This window comes from Guyanagaster necrorhizus (assembly GCF_019112545.1).
Source record: "Guyanagaster necrorhizus MCA 3950 unplaced genomic scaffold BT62scaffold_9, whole genome shotgun sequence".
NCBI classification, from domain to species: domain Eukaryota; kingdom Fungi; phylum Basidiomycota; class Agaricomycetes; order Agaricales; family Physalacriaceae; genus Guyanagaster; species Guyanagaster necrorhizus.
This window is the reverse complement of record NW_025064888.1, coordinates 524470-546115: the sequence shown is the minus strand read 5'-3', so window position 1 is coordinate 546115 and position 21646 is coordinate 524470. Positions and strand designations below refer to the sequence as shown.

At 48.5% G+C, this 21646-nt stretch overlaps 9 protein-coding genes across 9 annotated transcripts; 5 read left to right on the top strand and 4 right to left on the bottom strand.

Annotated features, from left to right (window-relative positions):
- Positions 1–358: 358 nt before the first annotated feature.
- Positions 359–1693, bottom strand: BT62DRAFT_930616 (uncharacterized protein). The gene is made up of 3 exons (XM_043185965.1): positions 1369–1693; positions 1043–1300; positions 359–972 (listed from the first exon to the last, which is right to left on the bottom strand). The coding sequence occupies exons 1-3, from the start codon at positions 1609–1611 to the stop codon at positions 607–609; spliced, it is 867 nt and encodes a 288-aa protein (XP_043041101.1). The 5' UTR covers positions 1612–1693; the 3' UTR covers positions 359–606.
- A 707-nt stretch (positions 1694–2400) lies between these two features.
- Positions 2401–4605, top strand: BT62DRAFT_1004357 (uncharacterized protein; the record flags this gene model as incomplete). Its single annotated transcript, XM_043177027.1, has 5 exons — positions 2401–2981; positions 3051–3450; positions 3513–3541; positions 3609–3874; positions 3926–4605. 5 exons carry the CDS (start codon positions 2401–2403, stop codon positions 4603–4605), a joined length of 1956 nt encoding a protein of 651 aa, XP_043041100.1.
- Positions 4606–4820: 215 nt separating this feature from the next.
- Positions 4821–6807, top strand: BT62DRAFT_1004356 (uncharacterized protein; the record flags this gene model as incomplete). Its single annotated transcript, XM_043177026.1, has 9 exons — positions 4821–4918; positions 4962–5215; positions 5283–5452; positions 5509–5676; positions 5738–5755; positions 5869–6009; positions 6062–6076; positions 6581–6698; positions 6752–6807. 9 exons carry the CDS (start codon positions 4821–4823, stop codon positions 6805–6807), a joined length of 1038 nt encoding a protein of 345 aa, XP_043041099.1.
- Positions 6808–9052: 2245 nt separating this feature from the next.
- Positions 9053–10068, bottom strand: BT62DRAFT_1004354 (uncharacterized protein; the record flags this gene model as incomplete). Its single annotated transcript, XM_043177025.1, has 7 exons — positions 9053–9150; positions 9201–9272; positions 9323–9489; positions 9537–9647; positions 9703–9842; positions 9895–9989; positions 10044–10068. 7 exons carry the CDS (start codon positions 10066–10068, stop codon positions 9053–9055), a joined length of 708 nt encoding a protein of 235 aa, XP_043041098.1.
- A 1313-nt stretch (positions 10069–11381) lies between these two features.
- On the bottom strand, positions 11382–12553 carry BT62DRAFT_930612 (uncharacterized protein). Its single transcript, XM_043185964.1, has 5 exons — positions 12388–12553; positions 12203–12327; positions 11882–12154; positions 11756–11826; positions 11382–11701 (listed from the first exon to the last, which is right to left on the bottom strand). Exons 1-5 carry the CDS (start codon positions 12504–12506, stop codon positions 11579–11581), a joined length of 711 nt encoding a protein of 236 aa, XP_043041097.1. The 5' UTR covers positions 12507–12553; the 3' UTR covers positions 11382–11578.
- Positions 12554–12571: 18 nt separating this feature from the next.
- Positions 12572–15733, bottom strand: BT62DRAFT_966598 (vesicular-fusion protein SEC18). Its single transcript, XM_043188828.1, has 10 exons — positions 15366–15733; positions 15196–15318; positions 14665–15144; positions 14284–14614; positions 14099–14233; positions 13748–14050; positions 13533–13697; positions 13199–13481; positions 13064–13143; positions 12572–13003 (listed from the first exon to the last, which is right to left on the bottom strand). Exons 1-10 carry the CDS (start codon positions 15593–15595, stop codon positions 12659–12661), a joined length of 2475 nt encoding a protein of 824 aa, XP_043041096.1. The 5' UTR covers positions 15596–15733; the 3' UTR covers positions 12572–12658.
- A 66-nt stretch (positions 15734–15799) lies between these two features.
- Positions 15800–17540, top strand: BT62DRAFT_930610 (uncharacterized protein). The gene is made up of 5 exons (XM_043185963.1): positions 15800–15955; positions 16006–16094; positions 16150–16292; positions 16343–16610; positions 16663–17540. Exons 1-5 carry the CDS (start codon positions 15842–15844, stop codon positions 17402–17404), a joined length of 1356 nt encoding a protein of 451 aa, XP_043041095.1. The 5' UTR covers positions 15800–15841; the 3' UTR covers positions 17405–17540.
- Positions 17541–18015: 475 nt separating this feature from the next.
- BT62DRAFT_980115 (GroES-like protein) lies at positions 18016–19601 on the top strand (the record flags this gene model as incomplete). Its single annotated transcript, XM_043189486.1, has 9 exons — positions 18016–18227; positions 18284–18341; positions 18398–18467; positions 18526–18645; positions 18694–18850; positions 18906–19161; positions 19213–19269; positions 19319–19384; positions 19443–19601. 9 exons carry the CDS (start codon positions 18016–18018, stop codon positions 19599–19601), a joined length of 1155 nt encoding a protein of 384 aa, XP_043041094.1.
- A 116-nt stretch (positions 19602–19717) lies between these two features.
- On the top strand, positions 19718–21590 carry BT62DRAFT_1004349 (uncharacterized protein; the record flags this gene model as incomplete). Its single annotated transcript, XM_043177024.1, has 3 exons — positions 19718–20022; positions 20127–20736; positions 20778–21590. 3 exons carry the CDS (start codon positions 19718–19720, stop codon positions 21588–21590), a joined length of 1728 nt encoding a protein of 575 aa, XP_043041093.1.
- Between the last annotated feature and the right edge of the window lie 56 nt (positions 21591–21646).

Here is a 21646-nt window from a genome sequence, read left to right as displayed (position 1 = left end):
CCCCAATTATTCGATATTCAGCGGCGCGTGTCTGGCGCATCTGGACTTGCTGCATCGTCAGCGCGTGTCGCTTGTCGGCGTTCCGACGACCCTCGCTCGGCATTCGCCTTAGCGACCCATGTTTTTCCTTGGATAAAAAGTCCCTCGTCTTTAATCGGCGTCATGTCCGTTCAATCATCATGTCTGTCATTTATGCACTAACCCCTTGTCATTTAAATTATCCCTTTTCATTCCTTACCTCGCAGCTTTCCTTGTGGCGTCATTCAGTATCTCGTTGTTGTGGCGCTCTCGACTTCACTGCCGCCGTCGCAATTTACGACATGTAACGCTCCCTACTTCCGAGCCAATAATCACTCGACTTGAACATCGTGTTGCTTCGGCCATACATATGTATATCCGTTCGTATTTCAACAAAGAATATAATATGAAGACTGCATTTCAAGCCGTAAAAAAATATGTCTTGTACAACATGAAAATAGACGAGACTGTACAACTAAATAGCAATGTAAGGAAGAAGGACAACACGACACTAGGCATGCAAATGAAGGAGATATGTGTAATACGTATGTGGTCAACAACAAAAAGAAAAGCCTACATAACCTAAGCTTATGCCTTTACGTCGTCATAATACGGCGGTAGCAATCCTTCATTAGGTTGAATGGGAAGGGTTATCCTGCCGGTGGTGTTCGTATTTGATTGCGACCTTGTGTGTCGGTGCGAATCTGTCCTGCGTACCCACGCTTCAGTTGCTGATTGGCGGAGCTCTGGGGTGAGGTTCTTTAATGATACTGGGGCGTATACGGTGATACTCTCCGGATCCGATGATGGATTTGAGCGCGGGAGAAGCAGCACTCGCTGGAGCGAATCTGTGCGGGAGTGAGGCCGTGACGTAGGCAGAAGACCGCTAGTGCGTTGGCTCGCGTGTCTCGAGACGTGTGAATAATAATTCGACACGGCCAACAAGAAGTGCAACTGGGGTACCCAAGTTAGGGTGTTAGAGCGGACGAACAAAAAGATAAAAGTGAAACATCTATCTACTTACTCGGACAACAATCACAATAACCATGCATGCCACAAAAGCCATGACGGCCCGCTCGAACCACCGTTCGCAGTTCTCCAGGCTGAGTCCCATTTCACCGAGATCTCGCATTAACTCGGGCTGACGAGAGAGCTCTTCACAGACACCGGTACGGGTTGTGCCACGAAAAGCCCCATAGGCGCCGAAAACTGTAACGATCGCGCAGAAGGAAAAATCGGCGATAGAGTAATCGCGGTAGAACCTGACAAATGAAGGCTTGCTCTGTCGTGTCGTGCAGGGGCGACGATGAGTGATTCGGCATCAGTTTTAAGAGAACAATGACAGCACACCTTAACCACGCCTACGAAGCCTATCGCACATACAGTGGCAGCTGAGACGAAATATGAGAGCAGGAGCCCCCACACGACCTTGACACCATCCACCCTCCACGTATCATTGGACGTCTCCCACTCAAATTCAGGCTCCCATTTGATTGACCGTGAGGCTGCCAAGACTTGTATGGCTAGCGCTGAATTGGTGATAATACCGAAGAGTGTAATCACGAAGGAGGCAGACCTAGAGTACCGAGACATTAGAAGAAAATGAACTGGTCAGCCTCGTGGAAGGAAGGGGGGGAGGGGGACAGAGGGGAAGAACTGAACCAGCAGATGGAGGTAAAGAGAAGAGCCTACCTTGCTGGATATCTGGCCATTGATGGACAGAAAAAAGCTTTGTCAGAGGAGACGGGTGGAGCAAGTCAGAGAAAGACAAAGAAAGGTCGGATGATTCACCGGACCTGGGTGAGGCGCCATCAACGATTGCCTTTTCTGGAACAGCTGACTGTGTTCCGCGATACGTTGTTGATGTCCTCCCCACCTATCGCGCGCCTTTGAATCCGCCTTGCTGCCCTCTGCAACCCTCTGGCTTTTTACACCGTTCAGTTACGTTCAAAAGTTCATTTATTGCGAGAACTCTGAAGGGCCACGGCCGGCGATGACAAGGCTTCCATCACGAAAGCATACGATCACGGACGGCGGCCCGCAAGTAATAATGTCGGCGGTATTGACTATTGACCAATTGACTGCTTAAAAGAATAGACGTGTGCCTGCCAATACAGCCAACCTCTTCTTCTACTAGTACCATATCATAGCTTGCTTCTCCAGATGATATGCCTCGAAATTCCGAGCCGGGCGGAAAGGATTCAGATTTCGGCAACACGGCATAAATCAAGGATAATTACCGGCCACAATACGTCATTGCGTGCCGATTCGTCAACAACCCCCTATCATTCTGTTTTCAGCTTCAAGGCGAGTAACGTTGACTCTCCTCTGACCGTCGGGTCCACAGGACTTGAGGCTTTGATCTAAACTTGTAGCCTACCAATGAAACGTGCCGGCGAAGAAGCTGGTGCGGATTCAAACACCGTGTCGCCAAAACCAAAACGGCGTAAAGCCAGTCAGGCCTGTGCTTCCTGCAGGCGACACAAAACGCGCTGCGAACTTCCCGATGATATTGGCAACAGCTCCGACCATCGTGTTCAATTACGCTGTCATCGCTGCAATGTCCTAAACGTTGAGTGTTCGTTCAAGACATCGAACATCATCCATGTCAGATCAAAGAGTAACAGCGAGTCGACATCTACAATTCTCCTTCCAGTAAATTTGGATCCTCCCGTGGTGTTTGTCTCAACGCCGGACATACCTCGGGAGCCTCCTTCTTCCGCGCCTGCGGCCAGCACACGAGATCTGAGGATCGAAGACCTTCTTCCGCGCCCACAAAGTCCTGTCGGACCTATATCAAGTTTTGACTGGACCGCAGCACCTATGCTAGCGATCAGAGAGCTCGCGAACTGCAGGGAATCAGCAGCAACCCAAGCTCGTTCCAGTTCATCAACCAATCAGTCCAGCGATGAATCTTTATCCACCATTTTGACCAGAACACAGATTACGTGGTTGCTACAGATGTACGTTGACGTTGTTCCACCCCATTAGGAATCACTCGTTCTTATCTCCATCTCCAAATTTTCTCTCAGTTTCGAAACACGGTACACGCGCTGGGTATGCCAGCTTCAAACTATATCAGAACAAGACGGAGTTCTTGACTTGGTCCGCTGTACGATTGCTTCCAGACATCTGGATCCTATAACCCAGACTTCCGTGGCTCCCAGATTATATCGATTAACCGACAATATTTTATTCAAACACCTTTTCCACCCTATTCCGTCATTGGAATCGATCGGGGCACTCATCATTCTATCTTTATGGTCCCCACTGCAATGTCCTGCCCAAGATAGCCGATTGCTAGTTGCTTCGGCTATTAGTATGGGCATGAACTTTCGGCTGAAAGAAGCTTCCGCACATGCGGTCAGACTGCAAGAACAGGGTCTCACAGATTCTCAGGTTTATGAAGAAGCCATCCAAAGGTCTCGCCTGGTAGGAATAGACTCTTCACCGAGTATTCTGATGCGATGCTGATCAAGCTATTCTGTTTATAGTGGATTCTCCTTTCGACCACGGAATCGATGTGAGTCATATGCGCCTGGAATTACTGTTCATATGTGCGGTTGTTTAGCATCGGTTGTATTTTACAGGGTCTGCCTTGGCACCAGGCGTGATTCACTGTCCTCGCGGTCCGCTTTCGACTATAGAGTGCTGAGTACCGGTTCCGTTGGCCTCCTTGCCCAAGAAAGGGACCTGAGAATTAATATCCAGGGCAAATTGATGGATCTCGCGGAAAAGGGTAGCAAAATCACTTTGAAGGGTCCACAAAGTGCCGAAATTGAATGCTTTTATCTGCAAGTCCAGGATGTTCTGACGCGCATGGATTGCCTGTACACGCCTATGGCGCCTCTTCCCGGTAAGTCTGGATAGCCATCGGCGAAATTATTATTGACCCCGCCAATCCCAGTCGTGTCTCAGCATGACCCGTTTGCCTTCCACATGCTTCTCCTACAGTACCACGGATCTCGATTGCTTGTCGCACAACACGCACTCAGGGAAATGCGCACCGTTATCTCAGGCTCTAACGCCACACCCAGCCTGACCTGGTTGCGTGCCCAATATCACGGCACCTCCATCGCGATGTGCCTAGGACGAGACAGTATCAAATCGGCGCAATCCGTTCTCTCCGCGGTGCACTCGGTTGACGCCAACCTTCTGGTTGCTGTCCCCGACAGCATATTCACCACCGTCTCGTTCGCGGCGACTTGGCTCGTAGTAGCCAATTTCTCGATGCATCAGTTGAACTGTACGCCGCTAGGAGCCGCATGTGATAGGTTGATATCTATGACGGTGGAACTGCTTTCGCGATTGGCGTTGGGGCCTACGCATATTCTTACCCACTACGCGCATATTATCGCGACATTGGTAGATCTGTGGGAACGGCAGAGCCAGTTGCCGGTGCCTAGCCTTAATTGCTCAAGTACTACGCCGACCGAATCCCCCGCCAGCTTCGAAACTAGTACCTTGCCGTCCCTCACGGAGTGGAGCAGCGCCAATCTGTCAAACAACTCAAACATCTTTATGGATCCTGAGTTTTGGACGTCCTTCATGGACAACCTGGACACGACCCAGTCACCGTGGTCGTAGGATCACAATCCCCCTGTTAAAGTTGTGGACGGAGGAAGTCTTGTACGGTAAAACGCGAAGTCATTAGCATACGCGCAGTGTCTCTGATAGAAGCATATTTTTGGCGACCAGTAATATGCATGCCCAGGACCGACCAATGAGATCGAATGGCCAGTCAAGTCTGTAGGCCTCGAACAATAATTTTTTGCTCATCTTATTGGAGAAGAGCCTAGCCAATGCTCTCGACCGTCGACGATGATTACCAAAGTCGTATCGACCAATCGTCTTCGAGGCTACCTGTCCAGCTGACATCGTTCTGGAAACCGGTCCATCCGTGACGAAAGTTTACCCTCCTTGGGGCGTTGAAGACGTCGCAGTCTATGCCGTTGTCGAAAGCACCTAGTACTTGGAAAGAAGGGCAGGTGGCCGACGGCAGATAGTCGGCTGGGGGCGAACCATCTCATCAATTCCGCGGTGCAACAGAAATGGACATTGGGCACGCACAAAGCATCAATACATCGGAGGAAAGGGCAGTTGCGCCATTCGTGCGATGCATTCCGATTCGCTACCTCTGTAGTTTTGAGTCTAGCCCGAGCCTTCGAGGAAACAACCCACGTTCTCCTTCCATTTGGTGGCGTAGTGTTCGAGAATTCGGGATTTGAGGTTGATGATACGATCGGACTGTATTGCTCAAGTAGAAGCGACACCTTCCGCTCTTTTTTGGGCCAGCTGGGAACTTGTGAGTCATCCGAAGTCTACCCGATCCAAGAACACTTCAAGAATCGATTATTGGCAGCTCACGCATCATAAAGTCATTCATCACATTCATCCTGCATACGGTGTCACATCAAGACATAAAACGGACTTGGTTCGTTTACTGCAATCCCGGTTGTTTCACCAAGTTGAATAAGATTGGTGCGTCAGGCACACTCAGCGTTCTCAGTCGGAGTTTCAAACAAGAAGCTCATCCTCTTTCTTCATGTCGATCTGGATCCCTTTTCCTCTACGAGGAAAAGACATTTTACTCACGACGAAAACCCAATACATCGATATTATTCCGCAATATTTCCCGCATTGAAACATGTTTTTGTGGTGTTGACTTTGGCCTTCTTTTGATTTCCCTGTGCCCATCGTCTAACCATTGCTATTCTAGGCTCTCTTAGCGTACTTCGTGTGTTCGCCGTGATGTTTTTCCATGAACTGGCGGTACAGTTTCAGAGCCATCAAAGTTCAACATTAACTCCGATACATTTGGTTCGTCTTTGACATTACAAGCAATCTTAGAGACACGGTCTGGATGACGGTATCGTTGTAACACCTGTCTTCTCGCTAGAATATCTCGTCGATTTTTTCCTGGGGACGCCGGTCGTCATCTCGTTTCTCTTGCATCGTGTACCAGATGGATGTTACCGGCCCGCCGTCGTGGTCACAGAATCCCCACACTGGCCTGAACTGTGTGCTTTTATTTCTCTTTCAGGATGTTTTTGCGGGAGTACGTACTTCTGAACAACTAAATAGCGCCTAAACTTCGCTGCGATTTGAACATATCTCATTCGCCCAATGCAAATTACTTGTGGCCGCCTGAACTGATGGCCGACTAAAGTACTCTCAGCGCATTCGGATTCGGACACTATACAAATGAATCGGCTAGTTCATGTCAGAAACAGAGTTGTGGAGCAGCATCATATGCCTGTTTTGGATAGACGCGCCCCAGGAAACCTCTACATGAGCCATTGCCGTATCTAACCGCGATCCAATTCATTCCGTAAGTCTACCCTTCAGAAAGGTTCCCCGTTTATCTGGCTCAGTCAGTGGACCGGTTCAACGATCAGATCTTTCGGACGCAGTGGAGGCCTATGCTTTTTCAGCAAATGTATTCCCGACATCCCATCCGAAGCCGCGATGCTTTTCTTTGACCAATTTGGACATAGACAGCACACGCACCTTTGCCACTATCTTTAAGTATACGCGTTACATTTTTTGTCTAGAATCACAGAGCTGTCCAGAACGCAGGGAAAAGGGAAATCTAACGATCCGGCGGCATGAACAGCTCGGACGGGAAGTTCACCAACCTTTAGCGAAACGTTCTGGCTCTGTCCAGGCTTTCGAGAATCGTAAGTTGTCTCTGCTGATCGTTCCCGGATCTCCTGACATCCATCATGACTAGTCCGCGTGATAAAATTTCAGAGTCGGCCTGACGCATCACTCGCTATTACAGCATAGACGGGAGACAATGCCTAGATTGCTCAGCTACCTATAGCGCGATGTCCTTAGGAGCAGGGTTGTGTTTCCCTACGACCAAGAAACCCGCTTCCGCACCCTGACTTGGCATCTAAGCAGAATGAAGGCTTTTCCGCGAATCGATTCATATCAGAGCTTGTAGAATGGACGCCCATTCTATCTTCGTTTGCAGTCACGGAGATGAAGCCCACTGCCCCATGCTATAGTCAAAACAGCGCATGGCTCAGGTACTAGGGCTAATAGGGCGCCGCCAAAGCATGGAGGGGCGTCCATGTAGGCAGACCCTTGAAAGCAAATTACGACGCATCATAGCGATAATACCGCAAGTCTAGGGTCGCCCAAAGCCTCTGTCTTTACCTACACATGTGTGTTCAAACGTTCAGTTCTCATTCCAAACTTCCTAATTGATTCCCATCTTGCTTAGCAGTCCCAGTCGTCATTGTTATCAAGCCTCCTGAGTCCCTACTACCGCTCTACATACTCTCGAAATCCCGCCGCTTTCATTCCCTCAGGCACTCCGCGTAATTGAGCGGTGGGATCTTCAGGAGCCTGTCATCGCACGTAGCGAAACTTGAAAATAGTCCCTCAGACTTGCGTCGGACCTCAGAAACCCTTGTGGATTATGGCACAGACGAATGCCAGGAACGTCAAGGCCGTACGAGCTCCCGTTGAATCTGAGTGAAGAACCTCATGGGACCTGTGGCCAACCTATGGGTATTACGAGGCAATTATGGAAGAATCGAAAAAGGATTGCTACCACGATTGTTACGCTTACGAAAATCGAGATAACGGGAGCAGAGCATGCCACCACTGGTCGTAACATGACCGCCAGTTATCTTGATGGTCATGACAGACGGAGCCTAGGTCAAACAGATTTTCAGTTTACTGGATACGCGGTTACTAAAGTTTGGAGTAGGTGCACACAATTACCGCTGGCGGAACGTCGCCTTTGGGTAGGGTCCGCTTCGTATATCCATCCAATATCTTTCTGATCAGGATAACGACAATTCTATCACGCCGCGAGACCTTCACCAGAGAAAACCCTGATTCCATGCAGCCAGGTTGTGGCACCAAAATTTCATGGTGTAGTGGTATGGGTTTTTGCATCAGCTGCTCCACTAGAGATCGACGGCCATGCTTCGATAATAAACGGGATGTCTAGGCAGCGTAGTTAGAGCGGAGGGTTGGGTATGTCCTACATTCGACAAATATTTTCACAGATCAGTTGATCATCTCAGTTGAAGCGTTATATGGAATATCTATATTATAAGTATGTGGCTACTGACATCGTCTCTCCAATGTCCTTTATCCATCCGGGAGACTCACTCCCTTTGAATTCTTTTTGACATTGCCTTCTTTTCTCCTCGTGGGTGGGATGTTTGTCCTTAACACCACCATAGACGATTCAAGTCCGCTCATTACCAATAGTCTTGCTTAATACTGGGCGCAGGGAGGCGCAGAAGACAGTGATCTAGAAAGGTACCTGCCGCCCAACTACGTGTTTACCCCGGCTTAATCTTCATGCAGATATAAGGGGGAACTACTATACATACACATGGAATTCAGGCGACCAAGTCTCAACAATACCGCCGACATAACAATACAAGCAGTCCGGGACCTATACAGCCGGTAGATGGGGACCCGAAAATATCATCATTCATGGCCGAGGTCCTAATATTAGATTTTGTTGCATGCTCGCAACCCTACAAGGCGTATCTACCACATACTGAAATACACACCCATGTACCTCCTGGCTGTCAAGCCTTTGTATGTGATTCCATCATCGTTATGTTGTCTTGCTGTTTGCCTACGGTGTCTTGGATACTTACGGAAGGGATGAAGCAAGTAAAAGTAATACTACAATTTCTGTATTCTGAGCCGGGCTCCTAGCGGTAGGTCTCTCTCGTGTATCCACTTCTGTAGAACCTTCTCTGCTCAGATAACCTTCTCACTTCAACCTAGGATTTCCCATGTGTACTGTACATCGCACCCGACGGTACAGCGGAAAGCACTGCCAAGCTCCTTGCTAGAGGTATCGAAAGGTAGTGCTGTTTGATGAGGCGCACTCCTGAAGAGTCGTCGGATGAAGTTGTTATTGAATACCAGTTTTCTATGCGATCGATAGGCCCCAAAACAAGAAGCATAGTAACAGTATAACACCATTATGGGTCCTCTGCCTTGAGCGAGACGGGCAAACGATCCGCCAGGATCGCATGGACAGCTGGTGTCAGTGCAGATCGTCCTCCCAGATGGAGCCTCCTTCGTCAGTTGGGTCGTCTTCAGCAAAGTCGTACTCGAGCTGATCGCCGAGCACATCGGTGAGCACTTTATATGAGAAGACAAGAACCGTCGCCTGCGGGCTATTCATTGCGAACTCGGATGCACGCGCACGGAGAAGGTCGCTCCGTGTCCCGACGCGCCTTGCACCTCATCTGACGAGTCAAGGGCTATATAAAGGATCAGTGACCCAGGAGGACTCTGAGGATTGCGTTTGTACCGCTGGGCGAACGGTCAACCAGAGGGACGTCCACAAGCACAAAGTTCCGAGTACCCGCCTTTACCCACAGATCATGAACAGCAACCGACAGCGCCTCAACTATGGGTTCGAGCTTATCGGATGGTGTCCTGCTGCAGTCGTTGATGCCAAGATACAACAGTAGACCACTGATCTGTCAGCTTGAGGATATTTGAGTAGTTCGGAGCTGCAGAACCGTATATAATTTTGGTCGGGTCGAGAATGAGAACCGAGTTGGACTGCGATTTCCTGGGGAAACGCGTGAAAAAGCGCAATAATAGGCGAGAGAGGTCGACTTCCACGGTCGCTGAGGGAAAAGCCAAGTTGTGTACAGTAATGGCAGGACTCGAGCGATCTCCTACTCAAAACCACGAAGAATTGAAGTGCTGCTAGGTTCGCGACTGTCAGGAAAAGTCAGCCGGAAAAGTGACACGGTCTCGTCCGCCCTGTCCCTCTCAATCACAGTGACAATCGTCAAATGGCAATGCGCGCTGTATATTTTCTACACATACAGCAATTGACAGACTGAGTGCGAAGCAAGAAAACCAACGTACCTCAACGTCGATGCTATAAATAATATTATTCCTCCAAGTCTGTTTCGCCTCCTTGCAATCCTCGTCTAGCAACTCTTCTTCAGGAAGACGAGTGCCTTCCTCGATTCATCGCTCGATCCTAACAGTTCGGCTGTTGATGCCTAGCATACAATGGATGAATGAGAATAACGACATCAAAGAGTTCATTGAAAAAGATTACAAATACGTTTGGGGTACCAAGCGTACTGCCAGCGAAAAGCACTGAAATACCATTACTCAACTAGTACGAGGGAAGGTTCGCACTAATGACAGTTTCAATTACAGTCTGTCTACAGGACGGTAGATTCATTTGGAGACAGTGAGAGTAAGCAAAAAGTAAGGAAATACTTATTAGATGCCGGCTCGAGGAGTCGATCCACTGCCACGTCGCGTTCGTAACCAAGGATAATCTCAGGCAGATAATCCCACCAATCACTTGGGTCGGTGATGGCTCGTGTATTCACGCGCGAGAGGATGGTAATGGAAGGAGGAAGTCGTTGAAATCAGCTTCGCTGCATATGGAGCTCGAACTAGTCCGAGTGCTCATTCGAACGTCCATACATAAACGCTGTCCACAAGGTGAGCTAAGGGGAGCTCCGTGTGGTACCGCAACGCTTCGTAAAACTTGCAGAATGTGGTCCAAAGTCGTCCGTATGCTCTGCTTCACTTCTGCAGAGAGTGTCGGCCAGCGTTGCTCCAGGATGATACCATAAACATATATGAAGTCAGCCCAACAATGACTAGTCCCAGAGCTCGAGGGGCTGGAACACCAGGAACTTGTTCAGCTAGGGGCTTCAGAAAACCAAGATCTTTGCCGACCTTTACACTGACCAAGTTGTCGCTGATCTGGACGACAGAGTGTCCGTTACCTTCCCAGATGGGTGTCCCGGCGGAGATGCAGCGTATTATGTCTTCGGAGAGACGAGAAGCCGAATGTTTGTCTAATGGTACATCAAGTATATCGCAAATTCCAAGAGATTACGCGAAAACAATACATGGTGGAAGTAGAGTCGACGGCAGTGTAGGAAGTGATGTATAAATCTTACATTGCCTCGTTATGGGGTCTCACTGCTGTTCCTCCTTGGCAACATCTAGAGAGGGCAGGCTTATCTAATTCCAGTGATAGCGAAGAATACTGCTGGAGACGTACCTTTCAGACATTTCTTGAGACGTTCCTCCACATAGATGGATAGCTTGTAGTGTATGTTTTGCAGCACATTCTCAAGGTCTGCCGTAGGGTCATCTTTGAGCGCGTTCGATAGTAAACCCAGAACAGAGTTTATTGAGGTTACGGCAGACACGGTGGTCGTGGAACCGAATTAGCTATTCGTGTTAGGGGCTGTCTTTCAGCTGCCTGAGTCACTCTTATTCGTCGAGTGATCAGTCCGTTTTGTCAGTTACGTTTTCTCTGAACGAACATCTGTACCATTGCGCACTTTACAACCTCAAAAGTCAGAAAGGCATGTTTTACAGGTCTAGCGAATTCAAAAAAAAACAAGATCGTTTAGTTTTTAGAACGGTCGCGACGAAATCGGTACTGTATCTAGGTAAAGTTAAAGAACATATACGTATCCCGATTGAACGAATTTGGATACGGAAAAGCTACGAGCTATGTTTACAAATTAGATGTCTGGAAACTCAAATTAAATAGTCCAATGCTAACTGATCAGTGGTCTATTCCGTTGAGCTTGGATGACAGTGGGGGGACAGGAGGAACTGAGTGGTCAGACGCGTCGTCGTCGCCTTCAGCATTGTCATCGTCCTCCTCGGCCATGAGCTTTGCAGCGCGCTGTAGGAGACGTAAAATAAACTTAGAACCTCGGTGATCAAGGTGAAACCTTACCTTCATGGCTTCAGCTTCATTCGAGTAGTGTCGTCCTCGGGCACGCACAAACGCTGCATGCTTCGCAGCAGCTAGCAAGTAATCCTCAGCTAAAGGACTTGGATCACCACAGGGTAACCAACTCACTCTCTTCGTCCATCTCTTCGTCGAGCTCAACCTCGCTTCCCGGATCTTTTCCGCAACCATCTTCACGAATTCCCGACCGCGCTTCATCAGACAGGTTGAAGCTCGTGCTACGGCTCGAAGCTGTACTCGCTGATCGTCCAGATGAAGGTCTTCCAGTGCTCGAGAACGACGTTCGACGCGAAGAGGACCCAGAGACGTCCGCACCAGTAGGTGACACCGAACGGGCGGGCGATCCTGAAATGTATTGACCATTCAGGTCAAGATCAGGGATGTCTTTATACAGGATTAGAATTGACGAGAAGTGGGTACTGTAACACACACCTCCTTCAATCTCGTCAGTCTCTGCATTGTAACGAACATATGGAGTCTTTGGTTCCGTTATCTTCATGAGACTGTCTTTCTGTATCTCTGTCAGAGCAATGTTGGCTTCATCCCACTGTAGGTTGCTAGAGAAAGAGGGGCCACGTTATACATCGACCCGGCATCTCCCAATTGTGTACACTCACTGTTCCTTCGCTCCCGGAAGCGGCTGTGCATTCTTCAGAATACCTTTGGGCTTGGGGTTCGATGCAGATCGCGGCAGCGGTGCAAGGTGAGGAGGGTCTTCAATGATCTCAGCGGACATTGCGACAACGACGAAAGTACGATGATGGTGGTGCAGTTCAACAAGAGGCGCCTTCGACAACTTTAGCGCACAACTTTCCCAAATAGGAAATTTCCGTAGTCTAAAATTACACTCCCACGATTACTTACTTCTACTGACTACCCTATATTCTCCTACATTCCCAACCCCATGAGACCCCCAGTTAAACGTGACACTACATTATCAGGCTCCTGCCTTGCCATCTCTATCACACTCAGCAGCTTCTTAATCCCGATGTGGTGCCGAGACGATGCCTCGTCCTGAGGCGTCAGGGCGAATCCAGAGTCCTCGAGCATGTGGACGGCTTCCCTCAACTCCTCTTCCGAGTTAAACAGCTCTACTTCACGCAACACACGTTCCAACGACTCGAGGTTCGATATTGGTGGCACTCGCAGCTCAGAATCAAACGTATCTGAAAGGCCGAGCTCTGTTAGGATCGGTCGTAATGATGTCGTTGCAATCACAAGGAGGCGACGACCCTAAGGGGTTGGAATGGCATAAGATTTCGCTCGATAACTTTCATTATCGATGAACCGTACCTTGGGAGGCCTCCGAGCCAAAAGAACAAGTAACGCTTGTAAAACCGTGTTGGAGAATCGAGGGCCTATCGGTGTCCAGTCTGATCCAGGTCGTCAGGTATGAGTTACGGCAACCAAAACGGAACATAAACGCACCGAGTAGACGTTCGAGATTGTCAACAACAATGACGCTCAATGGGCTTTTGTAACTGTCTGCGAAGACCTTCTGTATCGCTGTCACCTTCTGGTTCTCACCGAACCCTACCATGTTGTCTGGCGACACCAGTTTGATGAAAGGAAATTGAGAGGCTTGCGCAATCGACGCGCCCAAGGCCGTTTTCCCGGAGCCCGGAGGGCCGTGCAGTAAAACACTAACCAGGGGCGTTCTTGTGGATGTTTGTACTTGGTTCACAAATAGTTGTCCCGTGCTGAGTATTTCCTGCGAGAGTCTCAATGATTAGGAAACACGACGTTCCAAAAAAGTGCATACATTGATGATGGAGTCAAAGTGGATGATACCGTTCTGGATAACTTGCTGTAACTCTTCTTCGGACACACCAAACGCGGGATGCACTTCTTCTAGGGCGTTTAAAAAATCGCTTCTGTTCACGCGAAGATTCTCTACATCGTCGGATATACCTGCCATAGTGCCGACCTAGAATACCATTAGCGAATATCAAAAAAATTCCTATCAATCAGACATACCTTGACATGTCTATTGAACGCGAAACTGGTTGCACTCTTGATAAGACCACCAATTTCGGCACCAGAAAAGTTCTTCGTCATGGACGCGAGTTCCACAAGGTCAACGTCACGGTCCATAACACCATTTGTGCGCATCTTGTTCGTATGGATGGAGAGGATCTGGAGCCGTCCATGTTCATCAGGTAAAGAAATCTCCATATGGACTTCGAGACGACCCGGACGGAGAAGAGCTTCATCGATCATGTCGAGACGGTTGGTCATACCAATGATAAGAATGTTGTTCAGCTTGTCGACACCATCCATCTACGACAATGTGAATACCGGTATTGTAGGCAAAAACGGCGGACGGACCTTCGAAAGAAGCTGGTTCACGACGCTGTCTCCAACACCTGTACCGCTATTTGTTGACCCACGCTGCTTGAAGATGGCATCCAACTCGTCGAAGATGATAATGTGTAAGCCACTCTCGTCGCCTTTTTCTTTATACTACACAACTAACTTAGCTTTCAGATAAACAAATAAAGATCAAAGACTACCTCTTTTTCGGCATCAGCAAAGAGTTTACGTATGTTCTCTTCCGAGGCACCGACGTACTTGTTCAAAATCTCTGGTCCATTGACGATCTTTGGTTCGCGCGCATTCAGCATTTTACCGATTTGGCGAGCGATGAGGGTCTTGCCCGTTCCTGGTGGACCGTGAAGCAGGATACCTTTGACGTGCTCGATACCTAATTTCTCAACAAGTGCAAGAGGGAAAACTCGAGATGCGAACGCCCGGCGGAAAATTTCACTGAATTCTGTATCCAAGCCTCCAATCCCCATATCTTCGAACTTGAAGTTGGGAGCAAGAATTGCGTTAGGCCGCGCCCTACAGTTGTCAGTAAAGAATATGTGTTAGTTCATCAAAACAATGCTCACTTCTTTGCACTAGATTTGATTTTAATAGAGCTATCAGCCGCCTTCATGATAGTCACGTCCGTCTTGTTCATGATTATTCCCATAAATTGATGGTTCACTGGTCGTTGACCAGTAGCCCCACCACGTCTCTGCTCATCGGCGATATCTAGAACAGATACGCCTTTGATTGCCCCTTTGATGTTCTGGCCGTGGTACTCGAACACTATTATCTCGTCCGTGGACATGACAATGCCATTGAACGCTTTGACGACATGATGAGCCATCTCATCAGCAGAAAACTGCTCTGCAATTTCATGTCGAGGTTTAAGAAATCCAACTTCGATGTCAATCGACTGGAGAAAGGAAGGTGCCAATGGGTGGGGAGGAGACGGTAAGGGCTCGATGCTAACATGATCGCCTTGAACGGAAAGACCTATCCATTGCCGTTGGACTTGAGATGCACCGATACATCCTGGTTGAATCTTTCCAGTATTATCATGTCTGGCATCATACATATAATAAAATTCTATGAATCGAGCAGGTGCTACTCACTTTACAGTCAATGCAAACCCGCCTTTCACGAGAACGTGTTGACCGTTGGTGAAGTCGGATGGATGGACGGCAAGACAGTTGGACAAAGCAAAGGCATCACTTGGAGACGAAACGACTGAATAGCTGCAAGAATTATGAGGCGTAAGACATGCTGTTCAATCGTTGCGCACCTTCCGCTTGAACGCGGTGGAGGAGGTTTCCTGTCGAAGGCGCCACGTTTCTCGAATAAAGCGCTCGAAGGATCGTTGTAACCGTACGGCGGCATATTATTCTGCATGGACTGAGGAGGAGGCTGCCTCGTTGCACCCCTTGAAGGTGACGAGTGGTAATCCGGTACACGATTATAACCACCGGGAGGCGGGGGAGGCGTATTACTCGAAGACCGGCCAAAGAAGCTCATTATGGGTATTACAATTGGGGTCGTATATATCTATTCGCGCGTCGGTAAGCGTCCGGTCGTCAAGATATCGTGGCAGTGAGAGATCAGGAGCGTGGTGGATTACGTGTAACTGGCCAGGCTGAGAGGAGACTCTGATCGAGACTGGAGTTTGTCTGTGCTTGGCAAGCGGCTGTTCAGATAAGCTCGATCAAGGCGGCCGTGATGGGCAATATATTACTGCCTCCAGCAGGCTTGACGTTCTTTTCAATGTCTGCAAACGAAACAGAATTGATCTCGACTGGCGAAGCAGCGAAAAGCATCCTTGATGACCTCACAGATGTCGATGGTCGCTCTTGTCAGCTTCTGGGCCCGACCGCGCTTGTTGGTGACTTCATCCATAAAGAACGGCTCTATCTTACAGTGGTCCGTAGATTGTCCAAGGCTTGATGGGGGTTCTGGTGATTCTGTCGCTGGTATACAAACGTCATAGAGAGAAACCGAAGCGTCCTTGGCGAATTTGGTGCGTGCGGTTGACTGAATCTATCAACTTTTTAATTGATGCCAACCGAGAACAGGTTATTCGATGTTTCCAAGCAGGTTGTGGGCCAAATGTTCGTCCATGGAGTAAATGTCCTTGTGTCAGATATCGTTTCTCACAATTCGGATGGGAACGCTTGTGTCTTCTATTTCTTCAACATCTTAGTCGACACGACTCTTGGTATATCTCCTAATTCCAGCCTTTTTATATCCCACTCACTTGTGGTATAGGTGTCGGTCTACTCTACATCATTCTTCGCGTTCTGACCCACATATTCGTCGAGAATCTTCATTTGAAAGGCTTCGAATCTGGTGTATATGGCAGTCCACCCTCTATAAAATTCTGGGGGAAGCAGGCCGCATTATATGTCGTAGCTCTTACAACCATGAAGCTTTTGGTTATCGCACTTTTGGCCTTCTTCCCTAGCCTGTTCGTGATTGGTGCATGGTTACTCAGTTGGACTTGGACAGGAGATGGCGACGCCTTGCAAGTCATCTTGTACGTTCCATTACTGTTATGTTGCCTTCACCTTATATCCTCGCGCGTTCAGCACAATGGGTTTCTTCCCAATTATCATGAACATCCTTCAGTTTTGGCTCATCGACTCCATCGTCAAAGCCTCAAACGAACAATTCGTATCCCTAGACACAGATGTCCACGATGTGCTTGACCATGCAGATCGCGAACCTTTATTTGGAGTTGCATCTGACGACGAGGACGATGATGGCATGAGTGCTCAGCACCATGATATCGAAAACCCGCGATCCCGGTCCCCAACCCTTCAACATGAACGGTCCCATTCCAATGATAAATCATCAGGCGGCAGCACGACTCCACTAGCCTCAGAGCCCAAGCTATCCGGCTCGAGCACACCCCAAACTATCCCTGGCGAGACATATAATGTGCATGCGTACCCTCCAAGCTTGTCGAGTAGCGTAGCGTCGGCTTCCACGATGGCATCAATACCTGCATCAAGCCTCCGGGAGGCAACAAAGCTCAACAAGAAGCGTCGGTCGCCACCTACACCTCTCCATATCCGCCCAACAAGGCAGCGCGCTGTAAACACTTCCTCTCCTAGACCGAAAAGCCCTTCACAGGAGAGGGAACCATCTAGACCTGTGGTTGTTGTGGAACCAGCGGGACAGGAGTGGGCCGATTCATGGGGAGATGAGGATGACTGGGCAGATAGAGTGGGCGAGGAGGACTGGACCGGACGACGGATAGAAGAGAAGAAGGATAGTATCAATGGGGTCTGGGATCATACTCCGATAGGTGTTCATGCAGATTCATAAGACTTTTTGCGCCCTGTCCAGCATTTATGCATATGTCCGTGCACTAAGTTGCATATTATTACAATGTACATAATGAACTTTAGTATCAGTACTATTAGTTACATGTTATACCCCAAAACCATTGCACCATTCATCGGAAAAACCGGATCAGCACCATTTGCTGAGGTGGAAGTTGTAATATGACTTGAAGAAGCTTGGAGAAAGTTCAGTGGGCGTTCCCTTAATGCATGATTTGGTTTTGCACTCCTCAATGTCCGGCGTCGCTGGTCTGGTGGTCCAAAGCGCTCACTTTTAAATGAGTGAAATCGACCAGAGTGTAAAAGGTCTCGACTTATGTACAGTATTTCAAACATGCTGGAATGAAAATTTCGGTTGCAGCATTCGCTATGTAACAATATGACAAAAGATTCCAGTAACGCAAGTAGTTATGTACTTTGTACTGTCTTCATTGCTATTTATCTGATTTACGGTGTTATATGAGCACGCGCCAATGGGATTGCATCTGGAGACGAATACATCTCTCAACGGCCCGGTTACAGGAGTTGGCCGGTAAATGGCCGACTACTTAAGACATCTCAAAACGTTCAGTCACCTTTCTTCCTACATCCACCATGGCCACTGCGAACGCCAAACTGTACGATCCCCGCCAAGTTCTTGATCATCCAGAATTCAAGATCCTTGGACCGAACGACAAGCCAGCCAAGGATGCTAACATTGCCGTATTCTACAATCACCACCATGAGTTGCATATGGTAGAGAAACCCCGTCCCAAGCCTGGTCCAGGTCAGGTTCTCTTACATATTCGAGCGTCTGGCATCTGTGGGTAAGCCTTTCTCTCGTATCTCCTGTCCGTCTTTGATGTCTCGGTCCCGATGGCAGAAGCGATATTCATTATTGGCGCTACGGAAGGATCGGTAATATGGTGCTTCATGACGAGGTTCGCTCAAATCTCACCGATGATCGTCTGTAAATCATACCGTCTGTGTCATCCAGTGTGGATCCGGACATGAATCTGCCGGGGAGGTGATTGAACTCGGAGAAGGCGTTACCGAGCTCAAAGTCGGTGAGCTATATCAGAAGTTAATGTTTTCAAGCTGCGTTATTCAAGCACATTATTTCAGGTGACCGAGTGACCATCGAGGCAGAAATTCCCTGCTTCCAACCTTCCTGCGAGCCATGCCGAACTGGCAAGTACAACGGATGTCCGAATGTCGTTTTTCTGTCCGCTCCTCCATATCACGGCGAGTAATCGTGTTGTTGGACCCGTCGTTTATTCTAACGGAAAATAGGCACATTGACAAAATGGCACGTACATCCCGCTGCATGGTTGCATCGTATCCCCGACAACATGTCCTTTGAAGAAGGCGCTCTCTGTGAACCCTTGACTGTCGCACTAGCAGGTGTGGAGGGCTCAGGTCTTCGCTTAGGAGATCCAACGCTTATCTGGTATTCTGATCGTTCAGTTCTAAACACCAAATTGGCTCATGTTCATTGTCAATAGTGGTGCCGGGCCCATCGGATTAGCCACTCTTCTCTCCGCTCGTGCTGCTGGTGCCGAACCTATTGTCATTACTGACCTCTTCCAAAACCGTCTCGACTTTGCGAAGAAATTGGTCCCTACTGTTCGCACCGTTCTCATCGAACGCGACCTAAGTTTAGAGGACCAGGCAGCGAAGATCAAAGCTGCCGCTGGTATGGCATTCAGAGTAGGCTTGGAATGCACTGGTGTAGAGTCCAGCATTGCTACTGCCGCTTATGTATGTCTACATCCTTCGGTTGTCGGTGTTACTGATAGTTATATCCTACAGACTATCAAGTTTGGTGGTACGCTCATGGTCATTGGGGTAGGAAAGAGTCCGCAAACAGTACGTCAACGAGGACATCACCACCGTCCTTCCTGATCATTTTCTGCAGTATCCTTTCATGCAGCTAAGTTTGAATGAAATCAGTCTCAAATTTATCAACCGCTACGTCGATCAGGTGAGCATATATTTGGGTTTCTACTCGGACGTTGTCGTTATACTGACTTGAAAATCAGTATCCAAAGGCTATCCGTCTCATTTCTGGAGGGCTAATTGATATGAAACCCCTTGTTACTCATCGATTTGCCCTTGAGGACGCCATGGATGCTTTCAATGTGGCAGCTGACCTCACACAAGGTGCTATTAAAGTACAGATCCAGGATATGGAGGACTAGGTGGTTTTTTGACTGTTTATATTCCACAAAACTTGTAATTTTTAATCGGGGCTTACTGCGAACATGTAGAAATCAAGTTAAAGAGCGCTTAGTAGGTGAGGGGCCTGAGGTTTTCCATGCATCTGCACCGGCAGCAGCAGGACATTCATTTAAACTATCGCTCAGAGTCTGGTAAACTACATGCTCTGATTAACCTTTCAGCTCAATCTCCGCTTCTCAAGTTGACTGCGTTAAATAAGCGGCCCGGTTTACTTTCTCGCACGGCACTCATCTCAGTTCTTCACCATCGTCAAACAAAGACCTCCAAGTGCGTACATCTACCTGAGTCTGTTTATTCATTCTTCTCCCATGTTGAACTCGCCTTTGATCAGGCCGATTTAACCGTCAAGAAATCGACATCGCATCTAGGTGACCGAAAGTTGTGAGCCTGCGCAGTGTCCACTGTCCATCACGTACAATTCCTGGAACCATGAAGGTATACCTCTCTGATCTCGAGCAGTCGGTTTCTGATTGCAAACTTTGTAGATGGAACCTCCCCCAACACATACAGAGTGCAACGAACCATATTACTACGGTAGTGTTCATCCGCAACGATCCTCCCCCCCTTTTTAGCGGAAATGAGCCGCCGACGGAAGAAACGTTGCTGCCTTTAAAATCATCAGCATATCGCGTAGCCGCTGCCATCGACGAAGTACAGGCCGAAGTTTCTCGCGTAAGCGACCCGAGAATTCTGAAATTCTTGAAGAATAAGTGCAGACGGCTCTGCGCGATCAACGATGAATACAAGGCGGTTTTGTCGTCTCTCCGTCGTGTGCCATTAGAGGTTCTCGCGGAGATATTATCTGCGGTCTGCAGGCCTGGATACAACACGGATGCATATTATGATGTTTTCGCCATACAAAAGGGTCCGTGGGCTCTTTCTAGAGTGTGCCGAACTTGGCGCCAAGTATCGCACACTCTCTGCGCAGAGATTTGGTCTACTATGTCAGTTTGGGTTTCGGGGTATCTGGGTCGAAGGAGAAAATATCCTATCTCCTTGTCACGAGCTGCGCTCTCGGATCGTGGGGGCCACCAACTGTCGCTTTCCGTGCATGATAGCGGTTCCATGTTTCCCGGACTTGGAATGCGGAGGCTCGTGAAATTAGCGAGTCCCTTTTCAAAATTTTGTTATCACAGTCGCAACAATGGAATTCGGCCACTTTTTACATTTCTCAAGGGCTCTTCCAGTTTCTTTCTTCCCTTCATGGAAGAATCTCTGAACTGGTAGCCTTACATATCCGTGTCAACTTGCCACCTCTTGATGATCCTATTACTGGAACATTTGATGCTCTGGCGATCGCGCCGTGTTTAAAACGTCTGTTTTTTGACGGGATGGAATCTGACCTAATTCCTATCCTTGAGACGTCTCACCTGGTCACATTCCGCGACGACAGGTCTGTGGATCATGTAGGTATCCTATATCGTATGTATCTGGACATAATCTACAACGCTCGCTCACTAGAGAAATTTAACATTGGACATCAGGATCAGGGCGCCTTCGTCGCCCTGCCTGTCGCTTTCCCCCCAATCGTGCATCGAGTCCTCCACGACTTGACTGTTTGCGAAGGTGCATTCTTGCGCAGCCTTGATCTGCCTAATCTCACTTCAGCTACAATACAAACATGTTCCTCAGCCTGGGAGGCGGTCCCTACTAGTCCAGATGTGCTTCCCGCGTTTCATGACCTCATAGTACGCTCGCGGTGCATCCTCACGAGTTTAACCATCACAGATACACAGCTCGATGAGCATATTCTCCACATCCTCTCTTTGTGTTCGCAACTCGCCAAATTAGAATTGCGCTTCTCTCGATGGACAGAGTCTGATCCCAATGATCCTGTTCTCCAGACTATCATCGAGAGGATGACCGAAACGGCCGCCGTTGATTCCCATAAACTTGTTCTCGTTCCTCTATTGAAGGACTTCAATGTGTCTATGTTCGATCCCAACTGAGATATAGTAGAGGACGTGGAAGTTGGGTTTATCAACAGCGCTTTTATCTGAATGCT